Below are 22,977 nucleotides of genomic sequence, written 5' to 3'. Positions count from 1 at the left end.
CATTCAAGGAGCCGAGTCCGCCCACAAAATAGGAGCACGATTTTTTTTTTTACCTTTTTTCCTTCTTTCCTGCATGTTTTTTTTTCTTTTTTCTTTTTTGTTCTTCTTGTTTTCTTGTATTTGTTGTTCTTCTTCTTCCTTATTATTTTACTCGTTTTCTGGCTTTTATTTCACTATTGATTTTTCTTATTCTATTTTTTTAACTCACTGATTTTGTCTTTTCATTTTGACCCCTTTCCTTATTTCTTGTTTTTTTCTTCTTTACTTGTTTTTTTCTCAGTGGTGACGTCATAGGGAAAGGGTGATGATGATGATGATGATGACAAGGAAGGAAGGAATGGAGGGGTATGAGAGGAAGGGGAAGGAAAGGGGTAGGAAGGAAAGGGGAAGGTAGGAGAGGTAGGTAGATAAGTAAGGAGGATGGGAAGGGAAGGAAAGGGAAAGGAGGAAGAGAAGGGAAGGGAAGAGAAGGGAAGGAGGAGGATGATGATAAGGAGGAGGTTGATTGGTTGGCAAGGGAGGAAGGGTAGATAGGAACAGATGATGATGATGAAGATGAGGAAGAGGAAGAGAAAGTGAAAGAAAAAAGAGAAGAAACTGAATGAGAAGAAAGAGAGGAGAAAAGAAAGAGAGAAAGAGGAAAATAAAATAAAAAAGAGAAAGAGGAGAAAGAGAGGAGGAGGAGGAGGAGGAGGAGGAGGAGGAGGAAGAACAAGATTAAATAAACAAATAGAAGGAAAGGAAAGAGAGAGAGAGAGAGAGAGAGAGAGAGAGAGAGAGAGAGAGAGAGAGAGAGAGAGAGAGAGAGAGAGAGAGAGAGAGAGAGAGAGAGAGAGAGAGAGAGAGAGAGAGAGAGAGAGAGAGAGAGAGAGAGAGAGAGAGAGAGAGAGAGAGAGAGAGAGAGAGAGAGAGAGAGAGAGAGAGAGAGAGAGAGAGAGAGAGAGAGAGAGAGAGAGAGTATGCTAATCAGGTGCTCTTAGTCAACAACAACTTTTGCAAATTAATGTTTCAAAACTTTTTAGGCCAAACATTTAACGTTTTATGTTTTTTTTAGCCCAGTGCAAAACCTGTGTGTGTGTGTGTGTGTGTGTGTGTGTGTGTGTGTGTGTGTGTGTGTGTGTGTGTGTGTGTGTGTGTGTGTGTGTGTGTGTGTGTGTGTGTGTGTGTGTGTGTCTGTGTCTGTGTCTGTCTGTCTGTCTGTCTGTCTTACTGTCTGTCTGTCTGTCAGTCTGTCTGTATGTATGTATGTTGGTTAGTCAATCTATTTTTCCATCTTTTTGTGTGTTTGTATGTGTTTTTATGCATTTTGTCCTTGTGTCTGTTTTTTCTGTGTCTGTCTGTCTGTTAGTTTGTCTATTTGTTTATATTTCTGTTAGCGTTTTTGTATCATTTTCTCTGTCCGTTTTTCTGTTAATCTGTCTGTTTGTTGGTCACTGCCTGTCTGTCTGTCTGTCTGTCTGTCTGTCTGTCTGTGTGTGTGTATACAAGCATCCATGAACACGTATTGCATTCACTCACCAACATTCATTCATGCATACATAAATATTCGTGTGTAATAACCTTCATGTGTTTACTGATTTATCTATCCATATCTATCTATCAGTCTGCCTCTATCTGTTTATCAAGCTATCATTTTTGTATTGAATCTATGTATAGATTAGCCTGTTAATTTTCGTCTATTTATCTATCTAGTTAGCTTTTATTAACCTTTATCCTTTATATATTCGTTTATTTGACTCTCTATTTATATACTTTTCCAATCACGTTTTTATCTACCTTCATTTATTTTTCATGCAGCTCATTTTTCATTCACTTAAGTTTTCATTCACTTCATTTTTCATTCATTTTTTCATTTTCCATTAATTTTTTTCATTTTTATTCATTTTTTTTTTCATTCATTTATTCATTTTCATTAATTGTTTTTATTTTTCATGCACTTCATATCACATTTTTTTTCATTTGCATTCATTTTTTTCATTTTTCATTCATTTCTTACTCACTTTATTTTCATTTTTTTTATATTTTTCATTCATTTTTTTCATTTTTCATTCAGTTCGTTTTTAACATTTTTAATTTTTCATCTAGACCATTATTCATTCACTACATTTTTCAATTTTTTTTTATCATTCAGTTCACTTCGTTTTTCAGTTTTCATTTTTTTTTTTTTTGCCCATTAATTTTTCATTTCTCATTCAGTTCACACCTGTAATCTACGTGTTCTCTTATCTGTTTACATTAATCTAGTTATCTATCTATCTGTGTAACCCTTATCAGCTTTTCTATTCATCTATCCAACTATCTATCTACCTATACATTTCTTCAGTCACGTATCTATCTGCTCATTCTACTCTTTTATCATCATTCTAATTCATTATCATTTTACTATTCATTTTTACTATCCAAATCCCTCTATGTATCTTTTTCCTCTCCTTCTTCACTCTTTCTACCTCATATTCCACTATCCAAATTTCGTTATTTATTTTCTCTTCATCCTCCTAGTTTATCTTTGTGCTGCCCAAATCTCTTTTTCTATCATTCTCTTCATTTCCTTCCTTTTTCTCCTACTCATTCTAACATCCAAATCTCTTATCTATCTTTTTCTTTACCTTTTTCCTTCTTTCTACTTTTCATCAACTATCTTACCTATCTCTTTCTCTACTAACTTTCTCTCTACTGTTTTACCTTTCCAATACCTGGTTCTTCATCTACCTACATCCTACCTTTCCACCCAATCTTCACCTTTCTTAAACAAGGGAGGAGGAGGACGCGAGTCACTTGTCATTTTACTATCCAAATCTCTAATCTACCATTCATTTACCTTCTTCCTTACCTACCTACGTACCTACCTTTCCTTCCACTCAGTTCTCTCCATCTTTCTTGAACGAGGGAGGAGGAAGAAGAGGAGGAGGAGGAGGAGAAGGCAAAGGGTAGGAAGGTTCAGGCAGTAGAAATTTCCCGGGCCCAAAATAATCTTACCTCATTTTCATATCCAAATCTCTTATCTATCTCTTATCTACGTATCTATTCACCTTCCTCCTCATCCACGCATCTTACCATCTGACTCTCCACCTTTCTCAAACAAGGGAGGAAGAGGAAGAGGAGGCAAGGAGGAGGAGGAGGAGGTGGAGGCAAGGAGTAGGAAGGGAAGGGTTAGGCAGGAGGAATTTCTCACCCTCAACATAATCAGAATTCATTCGACATTCCAAATCTCTTAACTGCCTCTCTCTTTACCCTCTTCCTCGCTTCCTCATCTACGCACCTACCTTTTCACCCAATCTTCTCCTTTCTTAAGCGAGGAAGGAAGAGGAAGAAGAGGAGGAGGAGGAGAAGGCAAGGAGTAGGAAGGGACGGGTTAGTAGGAGGAATTTCTCACCCTCAACCTAATCAGACCTCATTCTACATTCCAAATCTCTTATCTGCCTCTCTCTTTACCCTCTTCCTCGCTTCCTCATCTACGCACCTACCTTTCCACCCAATCATCTCCACCTTTCTTAAGCGAGGAAGGAAGAGAAAGAGGAGGAGGAGGAGGAGGAGGCAAAGGAGTAAAAAGGGAGGGGTTAGAGGAATTTCCCAGCGCCACATAATCGCATCTTGTCACTCGCCACCTGTTATTGCAATTACTTTCGTCCGGAGCCAAGAAACTCATTTAAACTTGAGGTGACGTGGCGCGACCCCTCCTGGCCTGGCTTTTTCACCGTGCCAGGAGTGTGGGAGGGGGTGGGGTGGGTGGGGGAGGAGTAGGGAGAGAGGGTGAGGTTGGGGAGAGTTGGGGGGTGGGAGGGGGAAGAGGGAGAGAGAATGAAAGAGGAAAAAGAGAACAAAAGAGAATGAAAGAGAACAAGAGAGAAGGAAAAAAAGAAAACGAAAAAGGAAGATTGAAAAAGAAAACTGAAAAAAGAAAACTGACAAAGAAAACTGAAAAGAACGAGAAAAGAACGAAAAGAGAACGATAAAAGAGAACGAGAAGAAAGAACGAGAGAGAGAGAGAGAGAGAGAGAGAGAGAGAGAGAGAGAGAGAGAGAGAGCACCTGGTTACATAATGGAGAGGTAGAGATAGTAAGGGAGATAGGTTTGGTGCTCTCTCTCTCTCTCTCTCTCTCGTTCCTAGTTTCTGATATCGTGGTAGTGGTAGTAGTAGCAGTATTAGTATTAGTAGTAGTAGTAGTAGTAGTAGTTGTAGTAATAGTAGTAGTAGTAGTAATAGTAGTAGTAGTAGTAATAGTAGCAGTAGTCGTCGTCGTCGTATTATTAGTAGTAGCAGTAGTAGTAGTAGCTGGCAGGCTTTTTTCCAAGGGTCTCTTGAACAGCCCCAGCCCGTTCGTGGCGCAAGCAAATTTTATTTATATTGGCTGCCGTGATGTGTGACTTTGCCAGGCCCATGTTGTTTCGGTGGTCCTTCTGACCGAAGTCGCTGAAGTTAGTGTTGGCTGAAGACCAAGGCAGCATATGGGTAATCCTCAGACACTCGGGGAGGGCTTTCAAACTCAGCGTGGTTCGGTTAGACTCGAGGTCCACAGGTCTACCACGCTGTAGTAGAAGTAAACAAAAACAATAGATCATGTAATTGGTTTAAGGCCTCTCTGAATTCTAAGATGGTAGTGAATGTAACACCTGAAGGACAATACAAGCATTAGCTACCTGAGTAGACAGGAATAAGGAGCATGGTAGACTCACCCACTATGACTCACCGAATCAACTCAGGAAGGGAACGAGGCCAAAGTGATGCCTCCTCCGCTAAAGATCGTGGGAGGAGGAGGAGGAGGAGGAGGAAGAAGCGTTCTGTTGTCTCGTATGGAATGAGCGAAGGCTTAGTCACGTAGGAGGCGTTGTAGGGGAGGGCGCACTATTGATGGGTCTTGAGGGCTTAACGAAGGAGGAGGAGGAGAGGGAGAGGAGGAGGAGGAGGAGGAGGAGGAGGAGGAGATAAGCTACCGTTTGAGTGCTCGGTAAGGGGGAGAGAGAGAGAGAGAGAGAGAGAGAGAGAGAGAGAGAGAGAGAGAGAGAGAGAGAGAGAGAGAGAGAGAGAGAGAGAGAGAGAGAGAGAGAGAGAGAGAGAGAGAGAGAGAGAGAGAGAGAGAGAGAGAGAGAGAGAGAGAGCGCGTAGGTGGGCGTTGCCAGATTCTGTTCCGTTTAAAGGTCAAAGAATTAAAGAGAGCAAAAATGTGTAGTCTGGTTTAAATTAGTGTGTTAGGACACGTGCTCTAAATGGCGGGGTTTAAATGTTTTTTTTTCTTCCCACGCCTTCCTTCACTCATCGCCACTTCTTACTCTCTTTCTTCCTTTCCTCCACTTCTTTTTTCCTCCACGCCTCCCTTCCCTCGTCTCCACTTCTTACTCCCTCTCTCTACTCTCCTCTCTTCTATTATTTCCTCTTTATTTCTTCTTTTCTTCCACTTCTTTTTCCCTCCACGCCTCCCTTCCCTAATCTCCACTTCTTACTCCCTCTCTCTACTCTTCTCTTTTCTTGTATTTCCTCTTTATTTCTTCCTTTCTTCCACTTCTTTTTTCCTTCCACGCCTCCCTTTCCTCATCTCCACTTCTTGCTTCCTCTCTCTACTCTTCTCTCTTCTTGTATTTCTCATTTATTTCTTCCTTTCTTCCACTTCTTTTTTTCTTCCACGCCTCCATTCCCTCATCTCCACTTCTTACTCCCTCTCTTTACTCCACTTCTTTTTTTCTACCACGCCTCCCTTCCCTCATCTCCCCTTCTTACTTCCTCTCTTCATTCTTCTCTCTTCTTGTATTTCTCTCTTATTTCTTCCTTTCTTCCACTTCTCTTTTTCTTCCACGCCTCCCTTCCCTCGTCTCCACTTCTTACTCCCTCTCTTTACTCTTCTCTCTTCTTTTCCCTCTACTTCTCTTTTCCTTCCACGCCTCCCTTCCCTTATCTCCTCTTCTCTTCCTTTATTTCCCGCTATTTCTTCCTTTCTTCCACTTCTTCGTCCCTCTCTTTCCTTCTTCCACCTTTCTTTCTCCTATCCCACTTTCGTTCCCTTCCACTTCTAGCTCCATTCATGTTATTTTTCTCGCCCCTTCCTGCTCATGCATCTTCAAATACGTTTTATCACCCTTTCTTCCTCTTCCCCGATTCCTCCTTTCCTTCTCTTTCTATCTCCTTTCCTTCTCTTTCTCTCCCTGTTCCTCCTATTCTTCCTTTTATCTCCCCCTACTCTCTCTTCTTCCTTTCTTATCTTTATACTTTGAGAACATGTGAAGAGATTTGTCTGTGGTGTATTATAGAAAAGTAAATAACTCTTGAGTAGAAAGATCATAGCTCAGACTGTCCTAATTTGATGCCTAACACAATGGGTATGATATTCGTTAGTTTCTCTCTCTCTCTCTCTCTCTCTCTCTCTCTCTCTCTCTCTCTTTTTCCTTCCTTCTCCCCTTCCTTCTTTCTCTCTTCCCTTTTCTTTCTCTTTTTCCTTTTCTCCTCCTTCCTCATGTTCTTTTTCTCTTTTTCCTTTCATTCTTGCCTTCTCTTTTTCCTTTCTTTTTCCCCTTATTTTTCTCTTCTCTTTCTCTTCTTTCCTTTTCATTTTCTCCTCCTTCCATCGTGTTCTTTTTTTCTCTTTTCTCTTTCCTTTCATTCTTGCCTTCTCTTTTCCTTTCCTTCTCCTTCCTTCTTTCTCTCTTCTCTTTCTTTTCTTTCCTTTTCTCCTCCTTCCATCGTGTCCTTTTTTCTCTTGTCTCTCTCCTTTCATTCTTGCCTTCTCTTTCTTTCCTTCTTGCTCTCCTTCGTCCCTTTTCCCTAACATTATTCTCCCTTTCCTCCTTCTTTCTTTTTTCCTTCTTTCTTTCCTCCTTACTCTTCCTTTACCCAATTACCCTACAGAAAAGACCGAATTATCACATCTGGGGAAACTTACCTTAGGATGAGAGAGAGAGAGAGAGAGAGAGAGAGAGAGAGAGAGAGAGAGAGAGAGAGAGAGAGAGAGAGAGAGAGAGAGAGAGAGAGAGAGAGAGAGAGTTGGTATATCTGATTTATCATTTATTGTTTACTTTTTTCTTCCAATTTCTGTCTTTCTTCTTGTCTTCATTTATTGTGTTTTTTTTTTAGTTTTTCTTCAGTTCTCTTTTCCCTTCCTCCTCCTTCTTTCCTTCCCTCTTCTCCTCTCTCTTCTTCCTCTCTTCACTCATCGTTCCTTCCTTCCTTACTTACTTCCTTTCTTCTTTTCTTCCTTCCTTCCTTCCTTCCTTTCTTCCTTCCTTCCTTCCTTCCTTCCTTTCTTCCTTCCTTCCTTCCTTGCTTTTCTTTTCTTCTCTTTTTTTTTCCCTTTTCCTCTCTTATTTGGCGTCCTCTCCTTCCCTATCCTTTTTTCCTTTTCCCTTTCTTGCCTCTTTGGTTTTCTTTTCTTTCCTGTTTGTTCTTTTCTCCTTATTCAGTTCGGTGCTCTTCTAAGCCTCCTCAGCCCTTGGTAATATAGGAAGGTGTTTAATAGATGACCCACAGGTAATGGGAAGTCAGGTATATGTCCAATTAAAGCGTGTAGAGAGTGTGAGCTGAGGCTATAAGTGCGCCTGGCCCCGGTGCACATCTCCGTCTCCTCAGCCCTTGGTAATAGAGGAAGGTGTTTAAATGATGATCCACAGGTAATGGGAACTCAGGTACATGTCCAATTAAGGTGTTAAGAGGGTGTGGACCTACTCTACAGATGCGCGTGGCCTCAGTGCTCATCTCCGTCACGTCAGCCCTTGGTAATATAGGAAGGTGTTAACAGATGATTCACAGGTAATGGGAACTCAAGTAGATGTCCAATTAAGGTGTTAAGAGGGTGTGGATAGAGGCTATAAGTGCGCGTTACCTCTGTGCTCATCTCCGCCTCCTCAGCCCTTGGTAACATAGGAAAGTGTTTAATAGATGATCCACAGGTAATGGGAACTCAGGTAGATGTCTAATTAAGGTGTCTAGAGGGTGTGGACTTCCTCTATAGATGCGCGTGACCTCATTGCTCATCTCCGTCACGTCAGCCCTTGGTAATATAGGAAGGTGTTAACAGATGATCCACAGGTAATGAGAACTCAGGTAGATGTGTAATTAGGGTGTAAAGAGGGTGTGGGCTGAGGCTATAAGTGCGCGTTGCCTCGGTGCTCATTTCCGTCTCCTCAGTCCTTGGAAATTTAGGAAGGTGTTTAATAGATGATCCACAGGTAATGGGAACTCAGGTAGATGTGTAATTAGGGTGTAAAGAGGGTGTGGGCTGAGGCTATAAGTGCGCGTGGCCTCAGTGCTCAACTCCGGTAGCATAGACAGGTGTTCCAATAGGTAATAAAAACTCAAGTGGATGCAGTTTTCTCTTTTATAGGACAAAGTTCATATACTTATATAAATGAAAATGATTGCTCAGACCATCACCACAACACCCACCACCCTCACTACCTCCTCCTCCTCCTCCTCCTCCCCCTCCACCTCCCCCTCCCCCTCCTCCTCCCCCTCCTCCTCGTCCATTACTATCAGGCCTAGAGGTGTGTGGTGTGAGGAAAGGGTACATGAGAAGGAAGGAGAAAGAAGGGAAGGAAGAAAAGGAAAGGGGATGTATTTAAGTAGCTAAGAAGGAAGGAAGGTGAAGGATGGGGAGGGAAGGGGAGGGAGGTAGGTTGATTGGAAGGGAGAAGGGAAGGGAAAGGAAGGAAAGGGAGGAGAGGAAGAGAAGAGGGAGGTATTTATGTGAGAAGAGAGGAAGGGAGGAAAAAAAGGGAAGGAAAGGAGAGGAGAGTTTGGTAGTTAGGTTGGGAGGCAGGGCGGAGGGAAGGAAGGAAGGAAGAGGGTTGGAAAGGGAAGGATGAGGAAGCTTTTTTGTCTTTATTTTTCATTTTAGATTGGAGGATTAAGGAGGAGAAGGAGAAGGAGGAGGAGTGTGGTGGGGAGGAGGGTGGTTGGGGATGTGTGGGATAGTGTGTGTGTGTGTGTGTGTGTGTGTGTGGGTGTGTGTGTGTGTGTGTGTGTGTGTGTGTGTGTGTGTGTGTGTGTGTGTGTGTGTGTGTGTGTGTGTGTGTGTGTGTGTGTGTGTGTGTGTGTGTGTGTGTGTGTGTGTGTGTGTGTGTGTGTGTGTGTGTGTGTGTGTGTGTGTGTGTGTGTGTGTGTGTGTGTGTGTGTGTGTGTGTGTGTGTGTGTGTGTGTGTGTGTGTGTGTGTGTGTGTGTGTGTGTGTGTGTGTGTGTGTGTGTGTGTGTGTGTGTGTGTGTGTGTGTGTGTGTGTGTGTGTGTGTGTGTGTGTTGTGTGTGTGTGTGTGTGTGTGTGTGTGTGTGTGTGTGTGTGTGTGTGTGTGTGTGTGTGTGTGTGTGTGTGTGTGTGTGTGTGTGTGTGTGTGTGTGTGTGTGTGAATGTGTACGTAGCCTCCAGATGACGCAAGCCTTGTGGAGGGAGGGAAGCTAGGGAGGGAGGTAGAGAGATAGGGAAGGGAGGGAAGGGTGGAGGGGAGGGAGGGAAGGTAGGGAGGGAGGTAGAGAGATAGGGAAGGGAGGGACGGAGGGAGGGTGGGGAGGGAAGGTAGGGAGGGAGGTAGAGATATAGGGAAAGGTGGGAAGGGTGGAGGGGAGGGAGGGGGGGAGGGGAGAGACGGGAGGGAGGTAAAAATCTGTGTTGGGGAGAGAGAGAGAGAGAGAGAGAGAGAGAGAGAGAGATTGATTGATTGATTGATTGATTTATTGGCCTCAAGGTAGTTACATAGATTATTTTACACATTGTCTTTAAAAGCCACTAGTCCATTGAGCCATAGCTCTCTTATGGACTACATGTTATATATATTTATATATAAGTGAGCATAACAGGTGCGACAAGGTCTCTCAAAAATATATTAAAGATTGCAAAAAAATTAAGCATGGCTAACTCAGATTGCATACTATATACATGTGCACCCCAATACAAAATTAATGAAAATAGGCTTTTGTTCCTGATTAATAGAAGAAAGTGATAATACTAATACAAATAATAACAATAACAATAGCAACAAAAATGCTACTAACAGTAATAATAGTTTCATAACAATATTACTAATAATAATGATAATGACAAAAAAAATAATAATAATAATGACAGACATGATAATAATGAGACATGATAATAATGATAGACATAATAATGATAGACATGATACTAATGATAAACATGATAATAGTGACAGTAGTAACGCATAATAATAATAATAATAATAATAATAATAATAATAATAATAATAATAATAATAATAATGATAAAAAGATTATAATAGTGATACTGATCCTGAACATTACTATTACATATTCTAATAGTAGTAGTAGTAGCAGTAGTAGCAGTGGTAGTAGCAGTAGTAGCAGTGGTAGTAGCAGTAGTAGCAGTAGTAGTAGTGGTAGTAGCAGTAGTAGCAGTGGTAGTAGCAGTGGTAGTAGCAGTAGAGAAGGGAGGGAAAGGGGGAAGGAGAAGGATAGGGGGAAAGCATAGCAAGCACTCCTTAACATGCCTTAATGTGAGGTAGTTAAGGTATATATTTCACTGAAAAATATTAAGTATAATTACCATGTAACAATGAAAATAACTTTCTTTTAAATGAGACTAGACTATCATTATTTATAAGGGACTGAGGCAAGTTATTCCAGCTTTTTGATCCCCGTGACAGAACACTCTGCTGGGCGTGTGTGCTCCTGCATAACGGTGGACGCAATTGATGAGTTCTACGGGGCACAGAGCGGGGCATCACAGTAAAGCCAGGGTATACAGGGAAAGAGTGAAGAGCTTTGTGTACAAATAAGTTAGTTTGAAGGTATATAATATCGGGAAGCTTTAACAACCTAAAATCTCTAAAAATACAGTTTGTATGAGCATACCGATCTTTAAAGAACATAACACGTAAGAATTTTTTTTGTGAAATAATCAGGCTGTCGATGAAGGTGTTATAGGCGCCTCCCCATATGGCACAACAGTATAGAAGGTGCGGATATATTAGAGAGAATCTCTTAATCTGAATATTGCGGCCGTTAGCAGGGCTACCTTTGATTTTACCATGTCAATGTGTTGTTTCCATTTTAATTTATTATCGATAGTTATACCTAAAAATTTAAAATCAGTAACTACATTTAATGCAAAATTATTAATTTTTATTGATGTATGAACTGGCTGAGTTGTGAGTGGACTAGAAATCATGAACTTAGGTTTGTTAATATTTAATGTTAATTTATTACTCATGATCAAATTTGATACATTGATAAGCTCAGTATTTAAAGTGTCTGTTATATCTTCAAGATCATGTCCTTGAATGAAAATTGTGGTATCGTCGGCAAATAAAAGGAATTTTGATTTATTGCTGCTATGAATTATGTCATTGATATAAATTAAGAAAAGAATCGGGCCAAGAATTGATCCCTGGGGCACACCACATGCAGTATCTGTATATGGCGATGACACATTGTTAGACGATGTACAGTCGCGATATGAAGTGATGTCGCCGCTCTCAAAATGTTTCGTACGGGAGCATTTGAAGGTAACGGAAGTGATGTGTATTTATTGTTTATGTTATAATGTTCCCTTTTAATGATAATCTATAATACGTTGTGATGTAAAACACGGTAAAATAACATAGTAGTACCTGAATTACAATTATACATTCATTTGTTTAAAAAAATGCGACTGCGAATGTAATGTGTTGTCTTCAGTACTGAAGACAACCTTGAAATGATTTAGCTCACGTCGTGTGCTTATCTTTGCAAAACAGTTGTTATACGTTGTTCAGATTTAGGTGATATATATATATATATATATATATATATATATATATAGATATATATATATATATATATATATATATATATATATATATATATATATTCTGGGTCATTCCATGAATTGTCTTCTGCAGCTATTAATACACACGCACAGTATGACACGAAGGGAATGGACAGTTACTGGCATTACTTTGCGTTTTATTGATTAAGAAACGATCAAATAATGTTTCACATTAAACACCTTTTATTCACTATGATGGCTTCTTATCATAAGCATGGGCACTGAAATATATAGCAACATTGCTCAGTGACGATGATGAATGAAGAATGCCTTCATAGGTAGGGTTGCCATATCTGAACTATCAAAATTCCGGACGCCTCCACGAACACTCGACCATAGCCTAATATTTGGCAACGCTGCGATTACCCGCCCGACCACCACCTCCATTTCAAAGCCATATTTTCTTATTTCCCTACCTTCCTCGATTATTCTATGGCACTTATAAGCTGTGGACATGTTCCACTGATCACCTCCAAGCATTAGAAGTCTACATGAAGCTTTTGTCATCGTTATATTGACCAAGAAAGGCAATGATGTTTGTGATCGGCGGCAAAGAGTGAGTTACAAAACACGACTATTCTGCAGCTATATATTCTTATTTTTCCATCTCCGACTATCCCTCGGTAGTTATAGGCTGTGGGCATCTTCCCTTGATCACTATCATGCATTAGAAGTCCACGGAAAGCTTTCGTTATCGTTATGTTGACCACGAAATGCAAAGAGTGAGTCAGGGCTGAATAATAGGTATGGTGCGCGGGCGATGACGTCATCATCAAACGAGAGTATAAATTAAATAAATTACGCCATCCTAGTTTAGGATATCGACTAATCATGCATTTTCTATATATTGTGCATATGTTAGATTTATTGTTGTCAACAATGATCATGAAAAGATAATTTTACTTTCTGTTTGAGTAATATGTCGATATTTGGACTTCATTTGACTCTTTCCTTGGTGAACGAAAACACTTTGTGGCAAAATATTTCGACAAGTCTTCGTAAGACATCATTGAATATTTCTTTTCTATTTTTTTTCTAGCTTGTAAAATATATTTAGTTAAGTTATGATGAAGATACAGGAAAATAATGGTACTCTTGAAAATATATAACGATACTTGTGTGATCGAAAATAAACGTACACGGCGACATCACTTCATATCGCGACTGTACTTTGTTTCCTGTGTGCTAAGTAACTTTTGAACCAAAATTCCATAAACAAACAATTTATCTAGTAGAATGTTATGAGAGAGAGAGAGAGAGAGAGAGAGAGAGAGAGAGAGAGAGAGACGAAGGAGTAATATTCACAAATCCTCTCTCTCTCTCTCTCTCTCTGACACACACACACACACACACACACACACCCAGCACGCGTGGTAACCTTCGCAGCAATCTTTCCTATGAACTGAATAAACCACGAAAATAATAATAGACATGTCTTAGTAAACCAGACGTTCTACCTGACAACTATTTTATGATGGATTAGAATGTACCTGTGTGTGTGTACAGGAAAAGAGCCGTACTAGGCTCGTGCTGTCCAAGTCTCCATAACGCTTATTATCCAGTTTGGCTTTAAATTCATGAATCGTTTTTACACACACAGTCTTCTCGTCAAGTCCGTTCCAAGTTGTTCTGCTTCTGTATGGAAAACTGTATTTTTTGATGTCTCTCCTACAGTCACTCTTCTTCAATTTCTTACCATTGCCTCTTGTTACACTTCCGTCGCGTACCACTAGGTCTTCCCTGTCCAATTACTCCAATCCTTCTTGCATCCTGTACAATGCTATTAGGTCCCCTCTCTCTCTCTCTTCTGCTCTCCAGTGTTGTTTGTCCCAATTTCTCCAGTCTTTCTTCATAAGTATGTTCTCTCAGAGTTTCCGGTAATTTAGTCGCTGCTCTTTGTATTCTTTCCAACTTTCTATTTTTTTTCTTCAATCTAGGTGACCACACTAATACTGCATATTCCAGTCTTGGACGAATCATCGATGTTATTAGTTTCTTCACCATCTCTTCATCTAAATGTGTGTGTGTGTGTGTGTGTGTGTGTGTGTGTGCAACAGTCCCACGCAGCTTGTCAGGAATCGCGTCGTAGGAAACATGCCGAGCCCTTTTTTGGAGCAATACGTATGCGCAAAATATCCTGGTGTTTTTTTATCAATGCCCCGCCCCGCCCCTCACAGCAGCTCACGCAACTCGTCAGGAAATGCGTCGCAGAAAATGTGCAGCGCCCCTTTTTCAGAGCAAAACATGCGCAATATTTCTATCACTCTTTGGGGCCGCATTTAAAACATATATCATCACCAAAGTAGGCTACACATATTTGACAAGCCTTTCGTGGGAGTTTTGGGCATTTCCAGGAGTAGTTTTATGAGCCTGGTGGTAGTTTGACCGTTCTTCTGCATGTACCCTGACCCTAAAGAAACACCTATTTGACAAGCCTTTCGTGGGAGTTTTGGGTATTTACAGGAGTAGTTGTATGACCTTGGTGGTAGTTTGATCCTTCCTCTGTACTATGAACCCCCCCAAAACGCTCATTAAAACCTGTCTGATCCCTCTTTGACCTTTAGAAATAGCTGATGTGAAAACCGAAAGTCTTATAAAACCAACCTTTATTATCAGTGCCCTGCTGATGTGAAAACCGAAAGTCTTATAAAACCAACCTTTATTATCAGTGCCTTGCTGATGTGAGAACCGAAAAAGTCTTATAAAACCAACCTTTGTTATCAGTGCCCTGCTGATGTGAGAACCGAAAAAGTCTTATAAAACCAACCTTTGTTATCAGTGCCCTGCTGATGTGAGAACCGAAAAAGTCTTATAAAACCAACCTTTGTTATCAGTGCCCTGCTGATGTGAGAACCGAAAAAGTCTTATAAAACCAACCTTTGTTATCAGTGCCCTGCTGATGTGAGAACCGAAAAAGTCTTATAAAACCAACCTTTGTTATCAGTGCCCTGCTGATGTGAGAACCGAAAAAGTCTTATAAAACCAACCTTTGTTATCAGTGCCCTGCTGATGTGAGAACCGAAAAAGTCTTATAAAACCAACCTTTGTTATCAGTGCCCTGCTGATGTGAGAACCGAAAAAGTCTTATAAAACCGACCTTTGTTATCAGTGCCCTGTTGATGTGAGAACCGAAAAAGTCTTATAAAACCGACCTTTGTTATCAGTGCCCTGTTGATGTGAGAACCGAAAAAGTCTTATAAAACCGACCTTTGTTATCAGTGCCCTGCTGATGTGAGAACCGAAAAAGTCTTATAAAACCGATCTTTGTTATCAGTGCCCTGCCCCTTAATATTTTTTTTTCAACAGTAAAGGAAACAACTCAAGGGCAAAAAAAAGGATAAAACAATAATGAAAAAAAAAGCCCGCCAATTACTGATCCTATTAAAAGAGTTAAGAGGAGTGGCCAAAAGAGAGGTCAGTTTCAAGAGGAGAGGTGTCTGGATACTCTCCTCTTGAAAAGTAAGGAATCACTGATGAAAAATAAATATGGTTGAGTCAGTATCCAAAATATCTCTTGACACCACAGACCACGTCTATAAGTCTGGAAGCTTTCATTTTATATCATTCAAGTGTGATTTACAAGTCAAGTGGGTGAGAGAGAGAGGTAAAGAAACACGGGAAATAGTCCTTTGCCGTTTCTTGAAGGCTGTTGCAATATTGGCGTCATATCATGTATTACATACAGATAGATATCATATTTGTCCCATCATATTCAAATTCATCTTCACACAGCATAACACATTCATAGTCACATCATGTAATATGTTTTTCATCGTGTTCATGTCATGTCATATCCTCATTATAGCCACATCACATTCATATTGATAACAGCCTGCCACACCCCAGTCATAGGGTGGTATTCACATTCATTCCTTACTCACATCATATCACCCAATCTTATTTTTATTCATATAATTTATTCATATCTTTTCCATCTATCTTCATATCCATGTTACATGTTTATATTCATAGCTATATATGTTATTCGTATCCATATCCACATCATATATTCATTGCATATTTAAAAAATCACGTCATATTCATATTATGTTCTTAATTAATTAATCATACCATATACATATTCATGTCACATAGTCACATCCCTGTCGTAGGGCATCATACTCATATATTCACATCAAAGAATATTCACATATAATACATATGTCATACAGGTTATTATATAAACTATATCATTGGCTGTTATAATGCCGACCAAACCCTCATCTTCCTTTATTTAATACACCCGTCATGGATTTAAACCCACTGGCTGTACTAACCGTGGCTACTTGGTCTTTTCTTCTTCTTATTATTATTATCTTCTCTTCTTCTCGCCATCATCCTCAGCACGCGTCAGCCCCTCCACGTCCCCATGGCCGCGTACACACGTGTTAAACTGTTTCGTGTCCCCTCCAGTCCCCGCCTAACATTTTGAACCAGCAAGGCAAGCAACCTCCGTATAAATCTCCCCCTTTTCCTCCTCCTCCCACCCCCTCCTTCTTCTTTTTCTTCGTCTTCTTCTTCTTCTTCTTCGTCTTCTTCTTTTTCTTCTTCGTCTTCTTCTTCTTCATCTTCTTCGTCTTCTTCTTTTTCATCTTCTTCTTCTTCTTCTTCGTCTTCTTCTTCTTCTACTTCTTCTTCTTCTTCTTCATCTTCTTCGTCTTCTTCTTCTTCTTCTTCTTCTTCTTCTTCTTCTTCTTCTTCTTCTTCTTCTTCTTCTTCTTTTTCTTCTTCTTTTTTCTCTCCTCCCTTCCTTCCTTCCTTCAAACGATGCAGCAATCTGCCAATCAATGGGGGCATGCGCCGGGGGTGCGTCGCCTCGCCCACCCCACAGATATCGGCAGGAGTTATTTTTCGAAGACCCGTCCGCCACTGGAACAGCTTACCAGCAGAAGTTGTTTGCTCGAAAGCGATAATTTCCTTCCAAGATCGCACTGGTCGTCACTTTGCTGCGTCAGGGGCGAGCTCGAAGTGCCCGCGCGTGCGTACAAAAGTGCTTCAGTCTGTGGCGCAGGTCTCTCAATTGGCTGACGAGCTGATTCACATGTCGCTAAAGCAGGCAGCCTCGTGATGAACCAGCAGGCTTTTTGTTGCCTGCCCTCCCATGTTTTCACGCTTGCTCCTCATCTTCCTCCTCCTCTTCCATTTCCTTCTTCCTCACCGCGGCTTCCTCACGTTTTCAAAGGGCTCGTACAGGCTGTTCTCGACCACCTCGGTCCTGCGGATGTTGTCCAAGGGCTCGTACAGGCTGTTCTCGACCACCTCGGTCCTGCGGGTGTTGTCCAAGGGCTCGTACAGGCTGTTCTCGACCACCTCGGTCCTGCGGGTGTTGTCCAAGGGCTCGTACAGGCTGTTCTCGACCACCTCGGTCCTGCGGGTGTTGTCCAAGGTCTCGTACAGGCTGTTCTCGACCACCTCGGTCCTGCGGGTGTTGTCCAAGGGCTCGTACAGGCTGTTCTCGACCACCTCGGCCCCGCGAATGTTCTCCACGGTCTCGTACAGGCTGTTCTCGACCACCTCGGCCCCGCGAATGTTCTCCACGGTCTCGTACAGGCTGTTCTCGACCACCTCGGTCTCGCCTTGGAATCGCATCCTCACATCTGCGGGTGTGTCGAGGACATGCTAGGACCGATAACAGAAGGTACTACTGCTGCCACTACTACTACTACTACTACTACTACCACTACTACTACTACTGCTACTACTGGTACTACTATTGCTACTACTTCTGTTATTACTACTACTACTACTACTACTACTACTTTTTTTTTCTACTATGTACTACTACTACGGGCCTCCATCTATTAGAGTTGCGTTGTGAGCGGTATATTCTCTCATATCCTTTCACAAAGCAATTCATTGGCCCCACCCCGCCAATGACTGGCCGACAACCATCTTTATTTAATATTACAAACTTTACTTAATATTTTATTTTTAAGCTAACAGAGCTTGTGGTTGATACGACTATCAACCACCGTCGCCTCAAAGTCCAGGTTAGCAATGCGGGTGGTTTTGGGTGCAGGTGACCTGGTTCCTCTCAGGCAGACCAAGGCTGACCTCAGGAGGGAGAAGGACAGCCTGCATCTCATCCAGGCGACCACACTGCTTCTTGGCTGTTGTTTCTTATCCGCCAGTGCATAGACTTCACAACTAGTTGACGGGAAATCTCTTCAGTCTTGGCGCGCTGGCTTCGCGTAAGGGGCCGATTGTTATGGCGACTTTCACTGCGACAACTCAAACACACTCTGCGTTCTTACTCCGAATTTAAGTGGAAACAGGACGAAATCTTCAAGTTTTAGTGCATACAAGCAGGCAGGAGTGTCTCTAGAGTGATTTGGTCGAGGATTCAAGGTAACTTATATAAAATAGCACCATGCGTGCACTTTGAAAACGTTGTGTAAAAAATGGCAAATTTGCGTAACTTTAGGTTGAAATCTTTACGTAAAATGAATGATAACTGTAGGATAGTGAAGTCCACAGTTTTACGTATTAGGAAACAAGAAATGTACGTTTAGTTAGTGCCTACATGGCAACTCAGCTCAGTTCCCGCGTCGCCTAACTCGCCTTAGGCACGCAGTCAGCTGGGCACTTCCCCTCTGTAAAGGATTATCGCTGTCCTGCCTCTGTTTACTCTCCAAGTAAAGGACCTACAGTTATTCATCGTCTCTGTACCCTTCCCCACAACTGCAAGGATCCAGAGGACGATACAAGAAGACACAGAAGGCAGTGGATCGAGTGGAAGTGACGGAGGAGACACAAGATATGAGGACGCCGCGACCCCGTGGAGTAAACTGTGGAGGAGCCGTACTACGCCATCAGTGCAGTGACTCAGTGTTGTGTGCAGTGCAGTGGTGTGTTCAGTGCAGTGTGGTAGTGAGGGGGCTGTTCACTACGTCCTACGGGATCGGCAGGCTGCCGACACCCACCGCCTCGGCTCTGCACATCACGTGCAATGCCCTGCCCGCCTCCTGCAGGGACATCATCCTCCGCAAGATCCCCGGGGTCGAGTATGTGTGCATGGGGAAGGCCAACTCTGACCCGACTGAGCACTCTTTCGGCAAGCGCCGCACCATGTGCGGCGCCAACTACTGGACGAGCGTGCAGAACTTCATGGTGAGCAACAGGTTGGCCCAGCGCCTGCATTTGCTGAAGCTCGTCGGGTTCTTCCCCGGGGACGTGCAGGCCGACCTGGACCGGGCCAAGGCAGAGGAGAAGGAGGACGACGAGGTGATCTTGGCCCAGCTTGCCAGGGAGCTGGCCGACGACCAGCCGGACCCGCCGACGGACGAGTTGCTCCTCGCCGCGGTCGGCAACTACGCCGGCTACCTGGCCAGGAAGGTCCAGGCCAACTCCTCTGTGGCCGAGTGCTGCAAGCAGGAGCTTGCCCAGCAGGAGGAGATGAAGATTACCGTGGAGCTCGAGAGGGGCGACCCGCCCTCTGTGATGTTCGACGCCCTGGTCGAGCTGGTCGACAGGGGAAGGCTGGAGACGGGCCGGGCTGTCCTGAAGCGGCCATCTCTCCCAATGGCCCACATGGCGTCCTTCGGGATGTCGCTGTGGGACTCCCTGATGTGCAGGGAGGACAAGAAGGAGCGCAGGTTGAGGTTCCTCTCCCTTGCCATGCGCCACAGGGACGGGTTCAGGCACCTCCTGGAGTTCCTGGCGGCCTCAGACCCGACCTTGCAGGGGTACAGGTGCCAGGAGGTGCACAACCTGGCCAACAACATCTTGCCACATCAGCAGGTCCCTCTTCAACTGTTTCGGTGCTAATTTCTCCAAGGACGTGACCTCAGAAGCGAGGAAGAACAAGGCCTTGAAGCAGCCGACCGGCAGGAAGAGGAGCAGTATCGAGGAGGGCAGGAAGGAGACGGCGAGGAACAGGGACGTGTACAAGTCCAGGAAACTGACCGGGGCCCACAAGTCATAGGCCAAAAGGCTAAAGTGATTGTTCAGGGACGAGGGCCAGATAGCCGGCAAGACGTGCTGCGGCAATAGTGACATCGGAATTCAACCAAAATAAGTTGTGATTGTATATAGAAAAATGAATATTTTGCTTTTGTTGAGTAAAATTAAGATGTTTCTGCATGCTTTCCTCAAGTATTAAGTTTCTAATGTGAAAATTAAGTGATTTATTAGATGTTAAAAACTTACGTAAAAAATTGCACTAAATAAAAAAAAATAAGTAGCTATTTCGGGCAAAAACTTATAAGATATGCTAAATATTGCTATTGATTCTGAAAATATAAGTGATTATCTCTGCATTTGGTGATGTTTGTGCATCTAGCGTAAAATCTGAGGATTTTATAGCCTTTTTAAGTTTTGTTAAACTTATGTAAAAAACAATTAATCGGGATTTTATTAGGGAACGACTTTGAATTTTTTGATACCGCTGCTCATGGAGACTCATATATGCCTAAGGGAGGTGCCTGTTTTAGTTTCAGGTCGCTAGCTGCTTTGGTTTTGAAAATATTTAAATTTTAAATTTTTGAAAATCGGCCCCCTGCGAATCGGCCCCGCGCCCCGTTTCCCGTCAAGAGATTGTGAAGTCTATGGCCAGTGTTTCGGCGAGTCTTGCGTAGAAGCTCTGCGCCCTTGGTCCCATCCCTCCTGCCGTCGTGAATACTACCGGGGTGAAGGAGCCCTGGTCCACATTCTGTATTCTTTCTTCATATGCTCTGTTCTTCTCTTGATCGTTTCTTCTGTGGGCTGCATCAAGGGTCAGGTCTCTGTGGCAATGGGCCATGGGATCAAAGATCCTTATGTCAAAATATGCCCTTTGTCCACGAGTCCAAAACCCTCTGGCGCTAACATCCACTCGTGCTTCGTTCGAAACATTAGCGGTGCGTCTGGCGAGGTGTTCGCCTTGCAGAGGGAGCAGCATGGGTTCCACAGTCACGTCGTGGCAGACTTCTTTCAGCATCTGAGCTGTTACGTCTCTTACTTCATCATGTCTCATGCAGACGAAACCTCCTCTCTTGCATGTCATGGCATGATTTTGGTTGAAGGGTGAGCCACAGTTACACATGTTTGGGAGCCCATCCACTGGCCAGCCATACCTGAGGGCAAGGGCATCAGTAAATTATTTTTTGTTTAAGTTGAAGCCTTTTGCCCTGATAGGTAGTGTGGTTAGCCAGTTTGAAGCGCCCACTTCCTGTGCAATATCTGTCCTCCTCCTTGTGTCTTCTGGGAGTTTTCTCATTAGGTCACTCAGAGTGTCTCTCTGTTTTCTTTCTCTGTTTATGGAGATTTCATTCCTTAGTGACCTAATATCTTGAGGGTTGTCTTCTCCCCTTTCATTTTGATACGTAATATATCCGGTCAAGGAGGCTGTGATTCGGATTGAGTTCCCGAATTCAGACTCAGCCAGATTTTGCGGGTTGGTGATGCAGAGCCCACCCATTCTTGGCGGCAACTCCAGCAATCTTCTCTCCTGGTCACTAGGACATCTCCCATTTGCTATCGCCGGTATGAAGGTGTTTCTGATAGCATCTTCCAGAGGTTTTAGTAACGGAGCAGCATCAGGAACTGTCCTCATACTACTACTACTACTACTACTACTACTACTGCTGCTGCCACTACTACTACTACTACTACTACTGCTGCTGCCACTACTACTACTACTACTACTACTACTACTACTGCTGCTGCCACTACTACTACTACTACTACTACTACTACTGCTACTAATGGTAGTACTATTGCTACTACTTCTGTTATTACTACTACTACTACTACTACTACTACTACTACTACTACTACTACTACTACTACTACTACTACTACTACTACCATTATTATTATTATTACATACTTTTTTCTCTTTCTCTTCACACACACACACACACACACACACACACACACTACTGTAATAGCATTGTATGGACTCTTTTTTTTTTTTTTTTTATCTTTTCCCTTGATCTGCTTACTCTGCTGTAAAGAGAGAGAGAGAGAGAGAGAGAGAGAGAGAGAGAGAGAGAGAGAGAGAGAGAGAGAGAGAGAGAGAGAGAGAGAGAGAGAGAGAGAGAGAGAGAGAGAGAGAGAGAGAGAGAGAGAGAGAGAGAGAGAGAGAGAGAGAGAGAGATACATAGATTTACATAGATTTACATAGAAAATCAGACCACACAGACCCCATGGTCCAGACTTGGTGGTCTGTCCTTAAACCTAAGTGATTTTACATTAATCAGAAGACTCCAAAACGTTGCATTTCTACTCTAGTTGATATTAAGTTGAAGGAAGTGACGGTCGAGCTTATTTTTGAAGGAGTCAATCGTGTTACACTGGACCACTGACGGTGGAAGCTTATTCCATTCTCGCACTACAACGTTGGTGAAGAAAAATTTGGTGCAGTCTGAATTTACTTGTCTACATCTGAGTTTTACGCCATTGTTCCTCGTGCGCAAAGTGTCATCGATCATAAACAATGTTGATCTGTCTACATTCGTGAAACCATTAAGTATTTTAAAACATTCGATCAGTTTTCCTCGGAGGCGACGTTTCTCAAGAGAGAACATGTTAAGGGTAGAAAGCCTTTCTTCGTAGGATTTGTTGCGCAAGGAAGGGATCATTTTCGTTGCCCGACGCTGAACACCTTCTAATTTAGCAATATCCTTTGCATGGTGGGGAGACCAAAACTGTACCGCATATTCCAAGTGGGGTCTGACTAAACTGTTGTAGAGCGGGAGTATTACATCTTTATTCTTGAATACAAAGTTTCTTTTAATGAAGCCCAACATTCTGTTCGCTTTATTTGCTGCATCGATGCATTGCTGTGAGAATTTGAGGTTTGACGCGATTTTGACCCCAAGTCTTTGACGCATTGAACGCTTTTGAGTTTAACGCCGCGCATTTCGTATTCGAACTTCTTATTCCTCGTTCCAACTTGAAGGACCTGGCACTTGTCTACGTTAAAGGGCATCTCCCATCTATCCGACCAAGTTGAAATTTTGTGCAAATCCTCTTGGAGGCTTTGCCTGTCTTCGTCAGTGAGAACCGAGTTGCCAATCTTTGTGTCGTCTGCAAATTTACTAATGCGGTTATTGAGTCCAACATCCACGTCGTTGATGTAAATAATGAAGAGCACTGGGCCAAGGACCGAGCCCTGAGGGACGCCACTAGTGACAGGCGCCCACTCTGAGTTAAATCCGTCAATCACTACTCTTTGTTGTCTGTTGCTCAACCAATTCGCGATCCATTGGTTTACTTGACCGTCAATACCTATTTGC

The 22,977-nt window shown here is 42.6% G+C and overlaps 1 protein-coding gene across 2 annotated transcripts; it reads right to left on the bottom strand.

Annotated features, from left to right (window-relative positions):
* Positions 1-16,425: 16,425 nt before the first annotated feature.
* On the bottom strand, positions 16,426-17,482 carry LOC126992806 (uncharacterized). 2 transcript variants are annotated; one of them, XM_050851645.1, is made up of 2 exons: positions 17,018-17,482; positions 16,426-16,966 (listed from the first exon to the last, which is right to left on the bottom strand). In XM_050851645.1, the coding sequence occupies exons 1-2, from the start codon at positions 17,345-17,347 to the stop codon at positions 16,913-16,915; spliced, it is 384 nt and encodes a 127-aa protein (XP_050707602.1). In that variant the 5' UTR covers positions 17,348-17,482; the 3' UTR covers positions 16,426-16,912. The 2 variants fall into 2 exon arrangements, with proteins under 2 accessions (XP_050707602.1, XP_050707603.1); XM_050851646.1 differs by having other exon boundaries at positions 17,069-17,482.
* Between the last annotated feature and the right edge of the window lie 5,495 nt (positions 17,483-22,977).

The sequence above is a fragment of the Eriocheir sinensis genome, unplaced genomic scaffold (genome assembly GCF_024679095.1).
Source record: "Eriocheir sinensis breed Jianghai 21 unplaced genomic scaffold, ASM2467909v1 Scaffold501, whole genome shotgun sequence".
In the NCBI taxonomy this organism is placed as follows: Eukaryota; Metazoa; Arthropoda; class Malacostraca; order Decapoda; family Varunidae; genus Eriocheir; species Eriocheir sinensis.
Note: the sequence above shows the minus strand (reverse complement) of the source record. Positions and strands in the feature narration are given on the sequence as shown.